The sequence below is a fragment of the Accipiter gentilis genome, chromosome 26 (assembly GCF_929443795.1).
Source record: "Accipiter gentilis chromosome 26, bAccGen1.1, whole genome shotgun sequence".
Lineage (NCBI taxonomy): Eukaryota > Metazoa > Chordata > Aves > Accipitriformes > Accipitridae > Astur > Astur gentilis.
Genome location: NC_064905.1, coordinates 11357077 through 11378384, shown reverse-complemented (window position 1 = coordinate 11378384; position 21308 = coordinate 11357077). Strand labels below are relative to the sequence as shown.

The 21308-nt window shown below is 50.3% G+C and overlaps 1 protein-coding gene across 1 annotated transcript in view; it reads left to right on the top strand.

The window, feature by feature from the left end:
- The window catches only part of NEURL1B (neuralized E3 ubiquitin protein ligase 1B), a 35238-nt gene extending 16803 nt beyond the window's left edge, over positions 1 to 18435 (top strand). Inside the window, exons 2-5 of the mRNA XM_049829773.1 lie at positions 8966 to 9526; positions 12468 to 13175; positions 14136 to 14261; positions 15087 to 18435. Of these exons, the coding sequence (XP_049685730.1) occupies positions 8966 to 9526; positions 12468 to 13175; positions 14136 to 14261; positions 15087 to 15331 (1640 nt within the window). The 3' untranslated portion in view covers positions 15332 to 18435. The remainder of the gene's footprint in view (positions 1 to 8965; positions 9527 to 12467; positions 13176 to 14135; positions 14262 to 15086) is intronic.
- Positions 18436 to 21308: the final 2873 nt, after the last annotated feature.

Genomic DNA, 21308 nt, shown 5'->3' with positions numbered 1-21308 from the left:
GGTCAAAAGAAAAGAGGTTCAATGGAGACAGGGAGTCTATTTGCATTAATGGTCGTTACGTGCTCTTCTGGCGGTGAGGGGAGAGGGTGAAGGCATGGACCGTTTCAATGTCAGTGATTATGCCACTCACATGTTCTTGTAACTCTTCAACAAATCAGAGTCATGACTGGAAAAGAAAAACACTGGTTCAGAACAAAGCATTGTGCTGAAAAGCAGTTCTGAGCTGTTTATACTGTTGGTAGGGGAAAAGTTGTCTTGGAAGTGAATTAATGAATGGAGAGGAATTGGGGGCAAGGAGACAAACCCAGATTCATTTTTTAATCTGTGAAAAATGCTTTAACTAGGATCTTTTCTGTGCAGTGTGATTAATCAGGAACACAGGATGGGTCTCCTGCAGACACAACAACGGGGTCCCTCCTCGCCTCAAAGCAAGAGCCACATGGTGGCCACAAGCCTTGAGGGACCAGCAGCACTCAGTAATACAGCAGGGTCTGGGGGTCTCTTGGGTTGCTTTTAGGCTGTGTCTGTGGTCTCTGCTGGAGCAGTGAATGCTGCTGGCCTGGAGCAGGGAGGAAAGGGAAGGGATCTCTGAGACAGATCCCTGTGGCATGATATTCTATAAAATTAAGAATATCTCTTTGTCTGTCTTGATGCCATGAAAATCCATATTTGAGCCATGCTGAAGAGCACTGAAGCCACTGAAGACAAAGTCCTTCTCCTCTAACAACTGTAGGAGCAGTCATTAGAGAAAAAGGTGCCCCAACACATGTACTGTGGGACTCTCCTTGAGTCAGGCTGTGGAAAAAGGGGCTGCGACATAACGGCAAAGCCACTGTTGAAATGGGATCCTTGGATGTTGGCCTTCTAAGTTGGGTTTAACTTGCAGTGAGCACAACACACTTGATTTAACAAAATTGATGCATCATAAGATGCTAGTGGGCTTCAGGGCCGCACAAAGTAACAGCCAATGAAAAAAAAAGGTTTAGCATTGTAAATCCATGGAAATTGGACCCCATTTCTATATGAATTTAGTAAATCAAAGCAGAACCCAACCGTCCCAGAGAACATGAGGGTTTTTGTCCATCCACATCTCTGCTCCTCTCTTCCCATCTTTGGGTCTCCAGCTGAGTTCGTTCCCCCAGACCACTCATTCTCACCTGACGTGTTACATCTTTTTAGTGCTCTCTGCTTTATGGTGCACTTTATTGTCTGTTTCTAGAAAACAATGAAAATAATAAATCACAAAAATACATATTTTAATCACTGACTGACAAACTGAGCATTTAGATTTGGAAAATATTTAGTCTCCCAGCCTCGCAGTCCTCAGAATCCATTTGTGGAGTTGCTTAAACAGACATCAACTGCTTAGTTCTCATTGCTTTTGATCACCTCCCAAAACTGTGCTGTGGACTCTTTAAGTTTAGGACTGGAAGATAAAGTGAGCTGAGCAGCCCTCTGCTCTCCCCAAGTTAAACTTAACTTTCTAAAGAAGGTAACAATTTTGCAAAACCGTAATACATCAAGTAAGAGGCACAGGTTTGCTCTCCTGGTGTATGAAATCGTATGTGTTGCATATGCAGCATATTAGTGAGAACATAGTCCAGAAATTTCCAAGAAGAGCTATAATAAGAGTGGCTGACTGATTATTCTTGACTTGTTTTTGTCTTTAGCAAGTAGCCAAAAATTTCATCTCATTTTGCATCCCATATTTTGTGATTTTCAGATCCCTGACTTCTTTCAAAGCTCTTTGGCTTTGTGAGCATGGCCTTCTGACTGACACGAGCCAGTGGACTTGGGTGTCGAGGCCATATAATGGATTACAATAAGCTGTGCCATTTCCAAAGCTCCTCATCTATCACGCAGCTGCTTTCATCACTTGCACCAAAAGACTTAAGCAGGGATTATGGCATGAACCCTGCCTTTTCTCCATCCTTCTCCCGCTTGCTCTTGCTCTGTCTCTCATTAACTAAGTCTAAGAATTAGTTACTAGAGTTGCAGACTCATTGACCCAGATTCACTAATAATACAGGGGAGAGGAGATTTTTTTTTTCCATGCTTAATCGCTGGCTTCTGTGGATTGTTAGTGCTATTTATATGCAGGAGAACTGAAAGCCTGTAATAAAGATGGGGCCAACTTTGCAGCAAAATTCACGCGTGCGCACAATGAGAGGCACAACAGGAGAGAGATGGGGGAACAGAGAGACAGAGGTGAGCGTAGATGGACTTACCTATACTTGCAGACCCAGCAGTAGATTTTTTGATAGCAGACCCTGCTTCTACAGCCTGATCCACAAGACTCTATCAGTTTAGCTCAGGGCTCCTCACTTTGCTCTGAAAATGCCACACCATCAGTGTCATGCACTGGCTTTCTTTGTGTCAAGTTTGATTTCCTTTACTACCAAAAAGCAAACTCACGCAGAGGGTCTGGAAGTGGTTTGGAAGAGTATTCCTTTCTGATGTGGGAGAGCGCTGGCTCTCCTCAGTCTTTGGGGCTCTGTGATCGCTTCTAGGTCATGGAAGATTTGCTATCAGCACTTTCATCCTTGGAGCAGGCCTTCTGTCGTGGTTTATTTTCTGCTTCGAGCCAGCTGGTGGATCTTGGAGAGAGACATTGGTGTTTCAGCTGCACTTGCCATCTTTTGGCTCCAATGCTGGTGTCATGATGTGATGTTCGGTTAACTGGGAGAGCTCAGGCCTGGCATTGGCTTTCCTGTCAAGGTAACTGTTCTTTTAAATATTGTGGTTGAACTTTGTGTTCGTATTTGCAAGGAAAGGGCTTAATTTGAAAGGAGCAGCAATGCAGGAGCTTGTTTCCTGAGGACATGGTTGGAGACAGGGGATGGAGCAGCCTGGAAAATACTGCAAGGTCCTGCTGCAATTGCCTGTGTTTGCTGGTTTGAGAAAAAGGATCAGAACAAAAGGATTTTGCCTAATGCTGTTGGCAAATACCTCTCTGCTTTCATAGAGGAATGCCTAGAAGACCAGAATAAATGTGTCATTAGCCTCTGCCTAGAAAAAAATGGATTTTAGCTTTTTTTTTTTTTAAAATCCCCCATAAAATGTTTGTTTTCAAGCATTAGCCACAGAAGCAAGAGGGTTTTCTCGCTTGAAAATCCTCGTGGAGACAGGCACCACATGATTTTGTGAGCTAAAGTCAATCCCTGTTCTCTGCCCGGGATTTTTCTGGACTGTTTTGCAATGAAAAATGTTATATGTCCATTGGATATTTGCATCGAGAGTTACCTCAGTGCCACAACGCACCTTCTTTTAATGAAGAAAAAACTTCTGTCTTTCCTCCTCTCCTCCTTCCCAAATTAGTCTCTTAAAAAATGTCACATTTCCTGCAATTCACTACAGGCTCTTCAATCTCCCCTTAACGCCTCCGTTTCTCTATCACTCTATTGCAAGTGAACCATGTGGGTTTTTTAACTCCTTGGAAATTTGTCTCAGGTTAGAGGACCAGGCAAGCAGACCTTTACATCAAAGGAGGGCTCTGGTGTGGTCTTGCAAACCACAGGAGTTTAAATGGGGGATATTTATTAATTGTTGAGTTTTCCAGTGTTTGAGCCAGCAGGATGTTTGGAAATGAGGCCAATTTTTTGTAGCAGCCTTATAGTGGATTTGGTAGCCTAACTTTACAAATTCACACTGGTGAGCATGGAATAGGCAACACCAGTGCTTCCCGCAGATCTCCCCAACACATTTTCTGTATTTAAAAAAACCATAGATGTCTAGGCAGCGCACTAAATTTATACGTGAACAGATTTTTATCTCTTGTTCTCAGAAGATAAGATCGCGTCGGAGCAGAATCCTGTTACTGTTAGGGCTTGTTATCTGCAGTAACAGCCCAGCCTGCTTCTCCCAGCCTCCGGCAAGGCTCCAGCCCGCGCGCCCGCGGGCGGCTGTGTCATCTCCAGCAGCGAAGGTGCGGTGGGACGAGCGCGGCGAGGACCTTCCTTTTACCGGACCGCGCTGTGATTTACTTTCAGTCCGTGAGGGTTGTTCCTACAAGCTTGCGGTCATGCAGTAAATTTGACCTCGTTGTCCCCACCTGTTGGGATTTTCCTGTTTCAAAACAAAAGCCACCTGCCCCCCTCTCCCCAGATGCCTTGTTTAATGTTCAACAGGGTTGTTGCAGCAGCAGCAACCTAACTATCTACTGTAATAGGAAAAAGTTCTAAAGTTACAGATAAAGCAGCGGCCATAAAGATAAGACACAGGCGCGTTAGGTGGATTCCCTTTCGCCTGTGCAGCAAGCGTTAATAGATAGATTTCAGGCTGCCCGCTGCTACCTTTCAGCCTTTTCTCTGAACAACGTGGGCAGACCACACTCCAGCTGCATGCTGATGAGCTCTCTCTCCTGTGAGCTGTTCATCCACGGGGTAGTGGTCCCAGTAATTCCTGTTTCCTTGACATCCTTGCTTTATCCAGTATGCATCCCTCTTTAGCACCTGGCTGCCCCATAATTTGCTTCCCTTGTGATCCTGCGTGCCTTTTGTCATGGATTTAGTTGGAGGGGGCCCTCGGGAAAGGGTTGTGGGAACCAGGGAGTGTTTTTTGGTGCAGACTGTGGATTTACCCATGGCACGTCGGGAAGGCAGTGCTCTCCTCCTCCTCCGACTGTCAGGCTGCCCTCGCCATAGCTCTGGTCTCCTTGAAGGTTATTCTCTCCTCCCTCATTTTAGGGCTTTCTGTGGTATTATTCCTGCCTGGCTTGTCAGGGCAAGTGAAGGCAGGACTGACCTGGCTTAAGGTCAACTCCCCAGCTAAGCAGCCTCCTCTGTCCTGCGTCCTAGAGAGCAGCAGGCTTGGAGAGGGCTCTTGTTCTGAATTTTGTCTGCTGCTGTCAGTGGGATTACAGTGCCACAGCAAACCCGATGCTGTGAACAAATGGGTGAAAGAAATGTTTATTTTTAGAACTGGAACCATGATAAATATGTGGAATTTGTCCAGGGTCTGCCTGCTGTACCTTTTTGAAATGCAAAGTGCATGTTTGTTAAAATACCTCTCCAAAGGTCATCATAACCTAAGAAATGAATGTCCTGGCCTTTTGGAAGGCAGGTGAAGTTTCAGATGTGTGATAGCTACTTGCAGTTGAGAGCATGGGCCCCCATAACCCAAATCTGTTTCAGTGCCGCTTGTGTGACACTGTAAGGGTGTGGATGGACATGCTGCCTTGCCAGAAGGGTTTCTTTCGCAGATTTCAGTGAAGAGCCCTACACCATTCTTAATCCTTCAGTTCAGCTTATTCTCCCATTTTCCTGGCTTACTTCATATTTGCTGAAGCCCTGCTCGTGCGTTTGATGGACTCATGCTGCAAGCATCATGTTTGCAGTTGGTGCGAGTAGGGATGAAAAATGGAAAACTCTGTAATAAAAAGAAGAAAAGTGCTGAATGGGATCTCAAGACATCACCCAGGGGGACCCAGTGTGTTTGTGTCCCTTTTGATGATCTAGCCAGCCTGCTGACTTGCTTACAGGGCTCAGGGATGGAAGTATTTGAGAACCTTACATTTTTTAATCCTTTTAGCTTCCTGCGAGGTGGAGGAGTACTATTACTCTCTTAGGCAGGGAAGTGAGGCATAAAGAGAAGAAATTACTTGCTGAAAGAGTTGTAGGAATCTCATAGCTGAAAAAAAAGCGTTGGCATAGCTCTTAGCTGCCTGTCACGGCATCAGGCACCCTTGTGTAGGGTGGCATTTCTGCCACGAGCTTGGCTGTCATTATCCTTGACGGCCTTTTGGGTAGGAAACCACAGGCAGGAGAGGGGAGGGTTTGGAGAAATAGCAGAGGGACTGAAATGTGATCCAAACTATGGAAGCCGAGCCACAAATTAGGGCAATTCAAAGGCACAAACATCCTGTTGAGCTTGCCTAGTCTCCGTCAGTACATAATGAGTAAAGCACTTGCCCAAGCTCAGCTTCAGGCGCGTTTCAGTCGGAAAGCTCTGCCTCCCCTGCCTTGGGTTATGTCAGGCTTTATTCCTGGTGGCAACTGGCAGGTGTTCGTGTGAGGGGGGGACGCTGTTATAAATAAATTATCCATTCATTTCCTTCTGGAGACTTTCCTATTGTTTAGCCACAATATGCTTTCCTGTTTTTAAAAAAACAAAACAAAAAAAAAGCCAAACCCTGGCCCCAAGTTCCTCTCTGGCAGGGTGGACCCAAAGCTGCGTTTGAAGTGGGTGCCCGTGCCATTGCTCTTCTGTCCGCCACACGGCTGTCGCTGTCAGTCCTGCCTCGGTGCTCCACGCTTTCCAAAAGCAGGGGGTTCTTGGTGATAGCGGAGAGAACAGAAGCTCTCTTCCCTCCTTCCTCCTGGCCAACACAGAGACACTGAGGCCAGGGCGCTCGCTTTCACAGGGCAGTTGTTTTTAAGCGTTTTAGGAAAAAATGCAGCTCAACGGTTTATGAAATGGGGGCTTCTCTACACGGGGAGGCTGTTGCCCAGCGAGGTGGGGGGAGATGTGGAAGAGCAGCACTGAGCCCGCCGGGTCCCGCAGGAGCCCCTCGGAGGCTGTCCCGGCAGCACCCCTCGGTGGCTTTGCTTGACCCACGTCCCAGCTGGACGGCACAAAGACTCCGTGAATCCGGCTGAAAAATGGGGAGCCGGTGTGGGAAAGCGTGGCCAGGAGAGGATTCACCGCTCGCTGCTCGGGGTCACTCGCCCAGCACTACGTGCTGGCTGGGTTCATGCCACCGTGCCTCTGTCTGCTAAAGAAACCCCAGACCGTATTTCCTCTGCAGCAGCATCGTTTATCGGTAATATTTGCAGGCAGACACACGGAGCAGCACCCACATGAGCTGCGGGTGGGTCTGTGCTGAGAGCAGCCATCTTCTGCGTTTTAGCTCTTCAGGAGGCAAGAAATGAGATTTCTTCCGGGAATTCCCAAGAGAAATACCCGTACTTCTTGCAAGTGTGGCCAAGGCTGACCCCACAGCCTCAGGGAACCCCCTCCTGCCCTGAGAGAGCCCGGGGGGAAGCCTGGTCCGCAGTGCTGCTGTGAGTGGAGGTGCTCTGCCAGGCAGGGAGACCGCCCCGAGGGGATTTAACACCCAGGGGGGCTTCTCTTCTTCCCATCTCCCCCAGAACTTTGCCTTTGTGGCCCTGGCATGGAAACGGCACACCCCCACCACTGGTGTAAGAGCAAGGAGGTATTTATTTACATTAGTGTACAACAGAATTAACCATTACCTTGTGCTGCACAGCGATTGTCATGTGCAGTACGAATGAAGAGATACAAAAGACCTTTTATTTAGCCAGTGCATTTGCCTGTCATAATTTAGGATTGCCCTTTTTGTCTTGATGCAAACAGGAGCTTTTTGCCTTTGTAGCTGTTTGACTCCCGTTGCAGATTTCAAGGGCTAAGCCCATGTTCAAATCTTGCCTGCAACTCCTCTTCTCTTGCATTTACAAAGGCAGCGGTTGCTTAGAGCCTCTATTAGTTCAGACATGAATGCAAGTCCCGGCATCTCACTGCCCTACCTGGTATGGTTTTGCTTGCAAAAAAAAGGTGTTACAACTGCAGCTCTCCTGTCAGCTTTCCCAGCTGAGCTCCCAGCATCTTCTGGTGTTTCTTTCTGACAAAAGTGTCAGAAAGAAGACAAAAGTGTCTTTCTGACAAAAGTGTCAGAAAATCCTTCCCTTGTCACGAAGCAAACCCAGGGGTTACACACGGGGAGGAAGCAGCTTGAAGGAAGGGCTAGGCAGAGAGCTTCTAAAGCTTCAAACGTGGCAAAATATTTCAAAATAAATGTGTGCATGTGATGCAGTTTTATATTTAACAGGATGACTTTGAGCACCCAGGACGCCTTCCATTTTTGCTTTAAAAATCTACAAAGCCAGGTGCAAAGAGGAGGAGAGGTGGAGTGGGTGGGAAATGGGGACATCAAAGTGCCTGTAACACCATGGTGGTGGTGGTGGTGGTGGTGATGTGAGCCCTGGTCCTGGAGCAAGACCCCATGTGTTCAGGGATATGCAAAAGAGATTGTCTCTGCCTCGGGGAACTTATAGCTACGGCTTAAGATTAAAAGTTGAGCTTTTTTCATTTCTGCTTCACGCTTGTGTGAACTTCACTTTAGGCCTTAAATCTGCTTTTCTTGAAATTGGTCTCAAAATTGCTATTGACTTTAAATGCTGCAAGATCTCACCCATAAATTCTCCTTCTCCCATCTGTAAAACGAGGATGGCAGGATTTCTGTGCCATCTGTGGTGCTGTGAAGCTGAAAACAATCATCGTTTATGAAGTGCTTTGAGCTCAAATGGGAAGTTCTGTGTAAAGGCAGGGCTTTGTGGGATGAAATGTTCCTTAATGTGTCAGTTGCATCTGATATCTGAACCAAGGACTGGGTTGAAAGTTTTGGAAGAACAGTCTGGTGATGCAGAGATAGTGCTCCAGCTGCCAAATGTCTTGGTTTATTTGTGTTGTTCAAAAGCTCCTGTTCATCCTTACAAAATTAAGGGACAGAGAAGCCAGTGGCTGCATGTCCCACAAAAATCAATATCCTACATCCGCGTTCATCTTGAGCACCTCTGGTCTTAACAGCCATGCTTCTCAGAGATGGTGTGACCCTGGCTGCCAGCCGGTGATTTAACAGCACATGCATTACAAATAGGAAACTCGGAGCCCCAGTCACAAGCGTTAGGCCTTTCCGAGTGCAATAGGATGCATCTGATGGGAACAAAAGGATGTTCGTTTTCATCCAGCTTTGCAGGTTGTAGAAGGGCAGCTGCCTAACCTTTGCCCCAAGAGCCACATGTGCCTTCTATTTGCATAAAGCTGAGGGCCAAATCGGTGCGACAAAGAGCAGGTTGTGGCCAAGCACTACATTTTAAGATTAAATGGTGCAGTTCCCAGTGAGTAATGCAAAGCACGCGTGGCCAGCCGGTTGCAGTTGCCCGGGCTGGGCTAACACGTGGCTCGGGTCAAGCACTTCTGACAGAGCCGCCGGTTTCTCCTTTTGCAGACACAAGCCACCAGACCCGCTCCGTCTCCAGCCGCCCCTACTACAGTTTGCCCAACAGCAGCCATGAGAGACGCTCGGTCCTCACGATCACGGAGCCGCCGCGTTTCCACGCCCAAGCCAAAGGCAAGAACGTGCGTCTGGACGCTCACTCTCGCAAGGCCACGCGGAGGAACAGTTTCTGCAACGGGGTCACCTTCACCAACCGGCCCATCCACCTCTACGAGAAGGTCAGGCTGAAGCTGGTGGCTGTGCACCACGGCTGGAGCGGGGCCCTACGCTTTGGCTTCACCATCCACGACCCGTCGCAGATGAGCTCTGACGAGATACCAAAGTACGCCTGTCCGGACCTAGTGACCCGACCCGGGTACTGGGCCAAAGCTTTGCCGGAGAGGTTTGCTGTGAGAGACAATATCTTGGCCTTCTGGGTTGACCGTCATGGGAGAGTCTTCTACAGTATTAATGATGAAGAGCCAATATTGTTTCACTGTGGTATTAAAGTTTCTGGCCCTCTCTGGGCACTCATAGACGTCTATGGAATCACCCATGAAGTGCAAATACTAGGTAAGTGTGTGTTTTGGCCTGTGGCTTGCTCTTCTGGTTGCTCTTTCCACAGAGGCATGATCACGTAGAAAAGACGCATGATCCATCTGGTTGATCATTTCTACGGGACACTTAAGAAAACTAATTTACTGTTGGCTTTGTACCTCAGATTAACCATTTTTCTTTTGCCAGCAGTGGGGATCCAGAGGGCAATATATTTTAGAGATGTCAGTGATGGAAGGGCTTAAGGCTATGTTATAGCAGCCATGTGAAGGGATAAATGGAAATCTTTACATGTAAAGTAAATACATAAGTAAATAAATAAATACATAAGTAAATACGTAAGTAAATACATAGTAAAGTTTACCCAGCTTTTTCTGAGCTAGCTATGGTGCTGCTATGGTGTGGAAAAACGTGGTGCTGCTTTACAGCAAGGTCCCAGGGACAGAGGAGACAAAGGTGATCAGTTCTGGCTTCCCCTGTTCTTTCCCAGCTACCAGTTACTGCCAGTCCACTGGAAAACTACCACCCATTCCCCAAGAGTTTCCTGGTGCCCTTCCCCAGCCCCTCTCTCAACTTTTGGCCGTGGTCCCTGCCTAGACTGGCAGTTTAACAAGCTGTTTTCGCAGACATAACTTGACTTACCCTTCCCTTACACATGAGCATCACTGTATGTCTGCAAAGTACCGGCAGCAGCACAGGATGCAGCCCGCCGGCTGAATGAAGAGTGATGAGAAAATGCAGCATGAGCTCCTGTGTGCTTCGGGATCCTTGCCACTGCATGCCACATCTCCCCTCGCCCCTAAGCAGATTGCTGCATTCAGGTGGTACCTGGCCAATTTACAAGCATCATACTTGGGGAGGGCTGCAAGAGGGGATGAATTTATTCCCATTAGCAAACCGAGCCGATTGCCATGGAATGACTTCTGTGACTTTTTCGGCATTGAAATTTCAAATTAATTCGGTGTTAGATGGAGTATTTTGAACTGGTCTACACCACAGGGAATCCTTTTAAAATACAAGTGTGTTGCCCTTTCCTGGAGGCTCCTAGGAGCTGATTCAGTTTTAACAGCCAAACTAAGCTGCAGTTGCTCTAGGGAATGGTGCCTCCATCCTCACACTGAGCAGACACCAGCGATAAGCTGTGAAATGGTTAGTCCAGTGGGCAGGCAGCTTCATCACATATTCTTTTGAATGGTACCAATTATTTTACAGGCGAGAAGGCTACACATAAACAACTCTTTGCCCTGCCTGCTCTGCCTCAAATGTGTAATTAAACCTTACCAGTAGCTTACCCTGTAATTGCAATTGCAACGCACTCCAGCCTCTGGTGCTCATCACAGAGGTGAAGGAGCGTTTACTGTATTGGTCAGTGCAGCTGCTTTGCCAGAGCAGTCCTTCCTCCTTATTAGATTACAGTTAGAAAAATAAAATTTAGCTTATTTCTGCTCCCCACCCCCCAGTCCTGCCTGCAGCATCCAAGTGTGCCGAGTGAAAGACTTGGCCCGAGGTCACCGGTACTCTGATTTTTTTAAAAAAATCAAAGTACCAAGCCCCACAAACTGCCCCAGGAATCAGGGTGATGCTCAACCATCTGGGGCACCAGGGGACCCAGCCTCCTGGCTGCAGGTATGGTGGTGTCATAATGGACGTTTGCCTCTCTGTCTCTTCCTCCCCAAATTTTTGCAAGTCGAGAAAGCTGTGAAATATAGCTCAAATACAGAGGAACAAAATGCATCTTTCAGCCTCATGGAGCTTGGATGTCTCTTACTCCTCTGTGGAAGCATTTCTTGCCAGATACCCTGTGCTTGCTAGAAGCAGCTGGTCCAGCCATCAGCCTACGCCGTGACCTCTCTGGCATGAGCTTCTGAGCAAAGGCAGCCTCTGCTTTGCAGCTGCTGGATGGATTTGGGTGGTTTTCCTTCTTTGGTAAAAGCCTGGTGATTTTCTCCTCCAAGGAGCAGGCAGTGTTGGTGCTGGGATGATTCTCCGCCCTCCATCTTTGGGAAGACCAGGAGTCTGCTTCTTTCATGCACACTCTTAACTTCCATGTGCTTCGAATTTGTTCAGCTGGTTAATGCCTGACCTTCAGAGTGAAGTGTCCAAGCTGCCCTGGGCAGTGGTGGAGTTAGAAGGAAGGCACTTCCAAACCTCCCCACACCTTTAAATCCCCCCCTCCCCACCCCACCCCACCCCCCCCCCCCGGCCTGGCATGGCTGAGGTGAAAATCTGCAAAATTAATTAAGAGTCAACATCCTGACTTTCCCTTTGTGGGAAGGGAAATCCCTGTGCTGTGAAAGGGGAAAATAACTCTCTACTGTAAAAATCTTCTTTGTAACACCTGCAGCAAGTAGCTTTTGGGACAAGCTCTCAATTTAAAATCTCTGCAGTGGTGTGAACACCCCTGAGATATGAGGCTTGAAATCTTCTTGTAAAAAGACCTCTCTTGGACACACCTGTGCCAAGATGCCTCACAGCTGTACGGCAATGACAAGGAGTGTGAAAAGAATATCTATTCATGCTTGTGCTCCTTCATCACTGTGTTGTGGATTTGGCTTGCACAAGACCTTTGGACAACAGATATTGAGACGTTTTCTTCTTTTACAGAGCAAAGCTATTAGACCCATCTGCTGAGAAAGCTGTAGGACCACACTGGTTTACAACTTTTCCCAGTTCAGCAGTGCAAGGAGCTCCCAGATTACATGGATACTTCATAACACTTGTTTTTCCTCAGCTAGTGCCAAGATGCAGCTGTTTCTCTGCCTGCTGCCTGCTCCACATGCGACTATCCACCACTAGCTGTTCCTTAGTGGTTGACCTCTGGCTAATTTTTCCATTGTTTTTCCATTCAGAGGAACAGAATTCAGATAATCCGTAGGCTGAAATAATAACAATTGTAACCATAAAAGTAGGCAGTTGTATCTTGACTCTAATGTCCCTTATCACTGGGTTTATCTCACAGATAGCATGTTTGCAGAGACCATGACCACTGCCCGTCTCAGCACTGCCCGTCTCAGCTCTTGCCTTCCGCAGAGCAACCACGATTCAGCCAACTTCAATAACAACGAACTGGAGAATAACCAAGTGGTGGCCAAAATTGCAAACCTAAACCTAAGCCGGGTACCAGGACTTGCAACAGACAACCACATCATCCCCTGTTGCCCAAACCGACGGCAGCGTGCTCAGGGGGTTCCAGCCTTCCTGGACACAGACCTGCGATTCCACCCCACCCGTGGACCTGACATCACCTTTTCTCAGGACCGGATGGTTGCATGCACCAACTGGCAAGAAAGCAATAGGACTTTGGTGTTTTCTGACCGGCCTTTGCACATCGGTGAAAGCCTCTTTGTGGAAGTAGGACATCTTGGGTTGCCGTACTACGGGGCCCTTTCGTTTGGCATCACTTCTTGTGATCCGAGTACTTTACGGACAAATGAGCTCCCAGCAGATCCGGACTTCCTCTTGGACCGCAAGGAGTACTGGGTGGTTTACCGAGCGTTCCCAGTCCTCAACAGCGGCGACATTCTCAGTTTCATGGTCTTGCCGAATGGAGAGGTGCACCACGGGGTAAATGGAGCAAGCCGAGGAATGCTAATGTGCGTGGACACCTCACAGTCTCTCTGGGTGTTTTTTACAATCCACGGTGTAATCAACCAGCTCAAAATACTGGGTAAGTGCAGCCGAAAGAAATTATAGTGGGGAGCACCTGGCTGGTGACGTTTCCAGGGTCAGAATGGGAGTTACAGGTTTGCATTTGCAGCATTGCCTTTAGCGGGTGGTCACCGATGTGAGTAAGCAGCTCCTGATCTCACCTTGTGTTTGCAAACAAGAGTGAGCAAGACACGGTAGCTGTCACATAGATATATGCAGCCTATATAAGCCCCCCAGAAAATGATGAGACTTGAGAGATAAAATAAGTAGCAGGTAGGGAGGCAGGGATGGCTGGGGGGAGACAGTTGGTTTTCAGTGGGTTTGTTTTTAAAAGGGATTCTTTATAAACCCACTATTCCAGCCAACAGATATTAAACTCCTGTCTTGGTAAGGGTGATGATTTTTGTGAGCACAGCACTGGTTTAAGCACGTGTGTTGCTGATGGACTGAAACGCTCCACAAGCACTGCCACAGCTCAGGTATCAGATGTCACTTTTGATCTATTGCTGGTGACCAGTTACAGTGCTTCTCCTTTCCTCTTAAGGATTCTGTCAGAAAAGCAGATGTTGATGACTTTGTAAAGCACGTTTTTCTCATTTAAAGCAATGCCCTTTCTCAGCTGCCCTGACCTGACAGTGAGACAGTGATAGCTTGAGGCCACTGCTGCTGGAGAGATCGGGACTGCGGGGAAGTGGCTTTACATCCCAAGTGATGGCTGTCAGATAACCTGGTGCTTGCTTCACCGAAGCACTGAACAGAAATCGTACAAGGGCATAGCAAGGTCCAGGCCCTGGAGGTCACATCCAAAATCGTGCACCTGTATTGTTACTGAGGGGCAGCACTTAGCAGCTGGACTTTCTCCTAAAGCAGGGTGCACACGTTGGGTGGGAGCGACTCGCCGGGCTGAGGGGCATTTACCTTTGGGTGGGCTTTGGGTGTCTGTCGGCCCCCACGGCTCAGCTCTCTCCTGTGTTCGCAGGCACTGTGCAGTCCAGCCCAGTGACCGTCTCTCCCTCAGGATCTCCTGGAGGCTCACAGTATGACAGTGACTCGGACATGGCCTTCAGCGTCAACAGGTCGTCGTCTGCTTCAGAGTCATCGCTTGGTAAGGAGAGCCTAGCCCTCGGCACCCGGCTGTGCCGGCTATGCCGAGACGGGAATCTGGGCTGATAGACGATGCTATGCAAGATGGCAGGGCAAGGTTAGGGTGGAGATGTTACATCTCCTGCGAGGCCAACAGAAATAGTTGGAAAAACCCACAAAGTGGTGGGAAGCTTTTCACGGCCTGAAGAAGGGCTGCGTGTTGCTTCCCGCTTTGTCAGTCTAATGGAAGTGGTCCCCGCGGGGCTGCCCTTGCTGCAGCAGCAGTGCTGCAATTGAGGGGGGTGCAGTACCGTGTCTGGGGGTCTTACAGCACCCAGACTGCTGCATTCTGCACTACCAAGGCTCTACTGCTGAAGGGATGGCCACGTAAATGCTCACGTGCTGGTGTTTAGGTCTCAGGCAGACAGCCCCGGGTGCCCTGCCCGCTACTGTCCCTGGCACATGCCGCCGTTGTGCGGTGCCACAGCCGCCCGGCGTGGCTGGTGAGATGCAAGAGCACCCTGCACGGAGCACAGCTCCCTCGGGGAGAGCGGGGCTCTGCGCACCCATACCATGAAACGGGTGTGCAAAATCACAGCCCTGCGTGGGGAAGGTGAGGCAAGCTGTACTTTGTCCCATCTGTAGAAAAGGGATGGCAGGCTCTGCCTGGAGCTGTACCTGTGCTGCCGATTAGAATATGCTGGGGTTTATTTGGCCAAACAAACCAGGCAATGACTAAGGAAGGAAGAGCCTTAAAACATTGACTTGAGGGCGCGTGTGTTGTACATTGTCAGGTGTGCATCGTCCTGGTGACTGAATGACCTTGTTCCTTCCTCCTCCCTTGCAGTGACTGCTCCCAGCTCCCCCCTGAGCCCCCCCATCTCTCCTGTCTTCCCCCCTCCGGAGCCAACAAGCAGCAAGAACGGGGAATGCACTGTCTGCTTTGACAGCGAGGTGGACACGGTGATCTACACCTGCGGACACATGTGCCTCTGCAACACCTGTGGTCTTAAGCTGAAGAAGCAGCTCAACGCCTGCTGCCCAATCTGCCGACGGGTCATCAAAGATGTTATTAAAATATACCGCCCTTAGCGCCCGGCTCGGGCTGTAGGAAGGGGGAACGCCGCTAGCAGTAACCATGCCTTTCCGTCCCTGCTTATGGGTTATCGTGCTGGTCAGTCGTTATCAAGTGGCTCGTTATCTGTGTTTCCTTATTTGACTGGTAGGGCACAATTCAGGGATAAAATTGAGCTGAGGATCATGTGGGGCCCAAAGGCACGGCTGCCGTGTGCCCGCGGGCGAATCTGGGGAATCGCGGTCTGGACCCAACCCAGCTGCAAATGAGAAATTTCCCATGCAAAGGCTCTTTTTTTCCTCCTCCTCCTCCTCTGGAGGAGGCTCGCTGTGGTGTGGATCGGGAAGGGGAGGTTGCCACTTGGTCAGTGCCAGGTGCCACTGGGCTTCCCAACCCCGAAACCCCAACAGCTCTGGGCTGCTGCCGGGTGCTTGCGCTGTGGCGGAACAAATTAGGACAAGGCCCAGTGGGAGGGCAAAGTAGACAAAACTGATCCGGAAATGTCATGCTCATCCACGTAAGGGGAACTAGCTAAGGCCAAAATAGTAGCACAGCTAGGTTCTCACTTGTTTGGGTTTTGGCCCCCTGAACAGGCTTCTGGGGCACGTGGAGAAGCTGGTCTGGACTTAGCTAAAGCAGCTTTCGCTTTTTTGTGGCAGAGCAGGGACTCCTCGCCAGGGAGGCTGAGACCCAGGGAGCAGTCACGGGGTAGCAGTGAGGAGCGTGAGCCCGCTGAGAGCCCCGGCCAACCCCAAGTGCTGCGGCAGCAGCGGTGGAGCAGCGGGCAGCCGCGATGGGCTCTTCAGGCACTGCCCGTATGTCTGGCTGCTGAAGCCGTAACTTGCAGCCTGTGGATGAGAGGGGCGTTAGGATGGGCATGCTGCAATCCTGGCTTAGAAAAAGCGCGGGGCTACCACCGCCTGCGATGATGGTGTTTGTCACCTCCAGGGACATGCACCTGCATTTTGCTCTGCTCCTCTTCGCAGGCGACTTAGCTGCTGTCTCACGCCGTCCTTGCCCGGCTCGCCTCCCCTAGCCCTTCCCCTGCAGCCAGTGCCGTGGCAGGGCTCAGCCTTCCTCCCGCCCCACCACAGGGACTTCTTGGAGCCTGTGGTGGGAAATTCATTTCTGATCCAGTCCCAGCAGGCTCACTTTTTTTTTTCTGGGGACTGTGTATGTGCTGATTTTACCTGCTCTTGCTCACGCCTTTCTAGGTTTCCTAGCAGAGCTCCCAGCTGCCCGGACACTGGGTCCCAACACTAGATGGGAACTTGTTGAGATGAACAGGGATCTTTCTCACTTGGCTTTATTTGGGAGGAGGAAAGAAAAAGGCTCTGGATCTATTATTAGATGTTGGGACTTAAAAGGTAAATGGGTTTCAGCTGTGATATTAGGCAGCTACAGGCAGCAGCAACCTGGATGAGCTGGGCAGCATCTGAACGTGCAGCACTGGGGCTGATATGAGGAGCTTGGTGTCCTCCTCCCTGCTGCTCCAGCAGGAGCTGCCCTCCGTTCTCTCTCCTCTGCCCCCTGCCCACTTACAGGGCTCCTGCGCAGTCCTTCAGCCTGCGCCTGGCCATTTCCAGCTGGTCCAGGTTCATAAAGATGGGAAGAGAGAGGATGCAAATGGGAGGATGAGAGAGGGGCTGGTGTCATTCTAGCTCAGTCACCATGTGCCACCAAGCGCGTAAGAACGGCTATCTTCAGAAAGGTGGGATTACCACATTTTAGTCCAAAAAAAAACTAAAAAAAGGAATAGCAGCCCCTGTACGTTTCAGGGCTTCTGGGCACAGAGGGGCAGCCTGACGTTGTCGGTGTCTGTCATCTCACCTCGCCATTCACTCTCTCCTCCGAGGTGCCGGTAGCCGTGGGTGCACCGCCGCCTCTTGCAGCACTGCTGCCTGGGTGGTAGTTCGGTGGCGCTGGCAGTGCCGTACTTGGTTACCGACCGGTGCTCAGCCCCGTGCCAGCCCTGCTCTGCCATCAGGGAGAGCACACCCAGGGGAGCAGCTCATCCTCCTCCCACAGCGGGCTGTGGCTGCCAGCAAACAGGGCATGGAGAAAAGCTTTTTTTTAAAATCTTGAAGAGCTAATTAACATTTTAATTAAGTGTCTAAGTGGGAGGCTGCTGTAGAGTGAGATCTCTCACCCCTTGCCCTGCTGCATGGGCACGAGAGCCTGCCGGCTTCGCAGGGCCCTTTTTGGAAACTCGGCTCGTGCCACTGGCTGTGCCGCCGCCGAGCGTGCTCAGCCCTCAGCAGAGCCCCAGGCACCGCGACCGCGGCGTGGGTTCGCTTACACCTTTGCAAAAGGAGGCAGCGAAGGCAGCTCTCCCGCAGCTGGAGCCTTGCCCAGACCTCCAGCCTGCCCTCCGCCCGGGGACTGCGGACATTGCCTTCGCAGCGACCTCCCCGGTCCCGCGTTTGCAGATCAGGGTCCGGCCGCAGTCAGCGGGCACAGCTCTAAGAGCACGACGATGGCCGAGTCCGTGAGCATGAAATGGAAGGGCAGGTGGGTCAGCGCCTGCCTGGTGAACGGGTTGCGGTGAGAAGCCTTTGCGTGATGAGGAATTCAAGGAAGGTTCTCTGAATCCACAGCGAGCGACGCTAGCTTGGATCAGGTCTAGGCTAGCAAACGGCAGCAGCCGTCCTTGGGGCTGCTGTCCCAGTTGCAGGGGTGCCCTGTCCCTTTCGGTGGCTGCACGCAGCTAAGAGCACGAGCAGAGCGGAGCCCGTTTGCTTGGCTGACGCCTCAGGTCCTCCATGAGCGGGCCTAATTGCATCCCTGGGGTGGGGTGGGTTTTTTTGGTGTAGCTCTTTTTCTTTTTTAAGCCAGCAAGGAGAAATACCGAATCCACCCCAGGCTGTGTCTGAGCTGTTCAGGACACATTGCACAGGTTGAATTTTTTGCTGTAGCAGCCGAGACCGGTTTCCAGAAGGGCAGCATCCAGCGGGGCCAGCGAGGGAGCCAGCTCAGTCAGGGTCCGGAGCGCGGCCATGCGGCGACCGGGACGTGAGAGCAGTGGACGTGTCACCCTGCCTATCCGAGAGCAACAGGAATTTTCCAAAATAGGCCTCTTAAAAAAAAAAAAAAAAGATTTCCAGGAAAAGGTAGCCTCTTACAGATTTAATTGTTAGTACTTGTATTGCTATTTTTTTTAAACAGTCCGATGATACATGATTTGTACAGAAGATCTGTTTGTGCCTTATAAGGGTGTCTGTGCACTTTTTATCCTTTTTAAAGCAACTTTTAAAAAGAAAAAAAAAGAGGGGGAGAAAACAACACAGATCAATGGTAGTTTTATAGAATTTTGTGTTCACTGAGAATCCTGCTTTTTTTATATATATATATTGGAGTGAAAAAGTGTTTATTTCCATGGATTTTCCCCCCTCTCCTCCTAACCTATTTGTTTAAAAATTTAAAAAAAAGGAAGAAAGAAAGAAAAAGACGACGTGGGGGAACTCTTTTACCTTCCCCTTTCCAAGACAGTTACTCTCTTATCGTTACCTTTATGATTCAATACTATCATTCAATACTGTGACCTGTACATCATGTTTAAGCTGAATCAGATTTTGGACCTCTGTATTAGGCTTTTCAAGCAAATCATTTGGGGGACTGCGGGGGGGAGGGCATCGCACGAGGGAGGGAACTGCACTTCTACATGTCAGTGCTCTATAGCGTTGTGTTCAGTGCTGTGTGTTTTACTTTTGTCCATTTACTTGTTTTACATTAATATAATTTTACTTGTTTATGAAACAAATAAAACTTTGGCTTGTAAAGAGTGCTCCCAGAAGTTTAAAAGTGTTTGATCTGGAGGGTGAGCAAATCCATTATTTCTAAGGCACGGCAATACTAATAGACAGAGGCAAGGCACCTCCATCCAGCTCGGGCACCTCTGCTTTGAAAAAAAAAGTTAGGCACTTTAAATACCTCGCGTGAGCTTTGCTTTGCTCCTGGGAGGTCCCTGCACAATGGCTGCTCAGTCCCTTGATGGCACATTTAACCTTGCAAACCCTTGAAAGTTTGGCCAGCCGCTGCAGTAAAAGCAGGGTGTATTTAGAGGTGGGGCGGTCCTGTGGCAGATGCCCTCACCAAGTTCCCCAAATTCCTCATCCAACCTGCACCGTCTCAAGCAAGGCAGCTGCCAGCCTGGCCCCACTCCTGTGCCCGCGTTGGGGCTGTGGCAGCCTGGGGACCGTGCTGGCTGGCCCCCGGAGGGGGTGATGCAGACACGGGCAGGAGGGCTGCTTTTTCTTTTTTTCTTTTTCTTTTGTTTTGTTTGTTTTGTTTTGTTTGTTTTGTAGCAATGCCTGGCTCTTTATTTCACAAGCTGAGGCCAACAGAAGGCTGCTCTGTGAACAGTTTATATCCTGAAATGTGGCCCGGTGAAGCCAGACACCAGTCAAGCAGCCTCAGATGTGGTTTGAAGCGGAGTGGAAGAATTCATTCATAACTCTGCCCTGGCAAGAACACAGGCACAGTTATGCATTTGCACAAAAAAAAAATCCCTTACGAGCCACAGGTGGCAAAGGAGCCCGACAGTGACTTTTTATGCCAAAATGCCTTTTTATAAACTCTGCAGCCCCACTTTATCCAGAGAGCTGATCCTTGTGAGCTGCCAACAGACTAACGCTGCCCGTCTCAGGCCACGGAACGACTTTGCACCACACTTGGCATTAGTGTGATGACCCGCTCCAGCTGCTGCCGGCCTGAGCCCAGGGAGAGCGTGGAGGACCACTGCCCGCTCCCACCACCGGCACCCGCAGCCCCCCTGCCGCTCTCCTTCCGTCTGCCAGCCTGGCTGCTGTGCCGCACGTACCAGCCCAAACTGAGCCTCCCGTGGCCGAAGCCCAGCTCTCATTAGTGCTCTGCCAGCTCCGCTTGCGGCATGGCTACACAAGCGCCGGAGATTTGGGCAGCAGCCGGCATCGCTCAGCACCACAGGAGCAGCATGCCCACGGGGACGTGGTGGGGCACCGTGCCAGCTGCAAGGAGCTGCCCGAGGTGGGACGGGCTCCGCGTGGCCATGCTGGTGCAATGTCACAGGCCCCAGATTTCTCCCCGGCGCGCTGAAATCCTGGTGGGTGGCAAGTGGCAGCATCAGGGTGGGTGCTGGGCTGGTGATGTGCAAGTCCTGCACGGAGCACGGGCGGGCAGGCGCTCACTTCTGGCATGGGACACGTGCCGCAGGCAGGTGAGTGAACACCGGCTGTCGGGTGGAAGCAAGACGGGCCCTGATGGTACCTGCAACACAGCTGACACCGGGCTGTTACCTGCTGCCTGCGCAGCCCTGCGTATGGTCCTTGCGGATCTGTGCAGACTAGGTGGGTTATGGCCACCTGAAAGCCGGGAGCGAGAATGGACAAGGCTTGAATGTCCCAGGCTGGCAGGTGGTGAGCTGGGCCAGTAGAAGATGATCTTGCGTGTCTTTTTTCCCCACTTCTCGCTTACCCTTTACCAAGCACTGCATGTCCGCAATAAATACCACAGCCCTCTGGCAGAAGGCACTTGGGCTCTGGGGTCCAATCCCTACTTTTGCCAGAGCCTTTTCAATTAATGCACCCCAGTCCCTGGCCAGCCTGAACCCTCAAGAGCCTCTCAGGATGGGCAGCGTCTCTCTCTCTCTCTGCACTTCCCCAAAATCACCAGGCTCGATGTGCTGGCTTGAGCTCAAAGTAACACAACTGCTATGCTTGCACTGTCCCATTTGCTGGGACACCCATCCGGGCTATGGCACAAAAAGGTGAGACCCAAGGAGCTGTCAGGGTCCTCGTGACCCTCGCCGCTCCCAGGCACTGGTGTGCCTGGCAGGGAGCACAGCCAAGGCTGCCTGGACGGATGGATGGCTGGAACGTCCCACCGATGTAGGGCTGGGAGGATCAGCTGTGCAATGTTCCTCTCTCTACTGCGTCATAGGGATGGGAAGAAAATGCAAAGCTTTGCTGAGCACTGTTTAACCTAGCAATGGCATTGCTCCTTCTCGTGAGTGCCAGG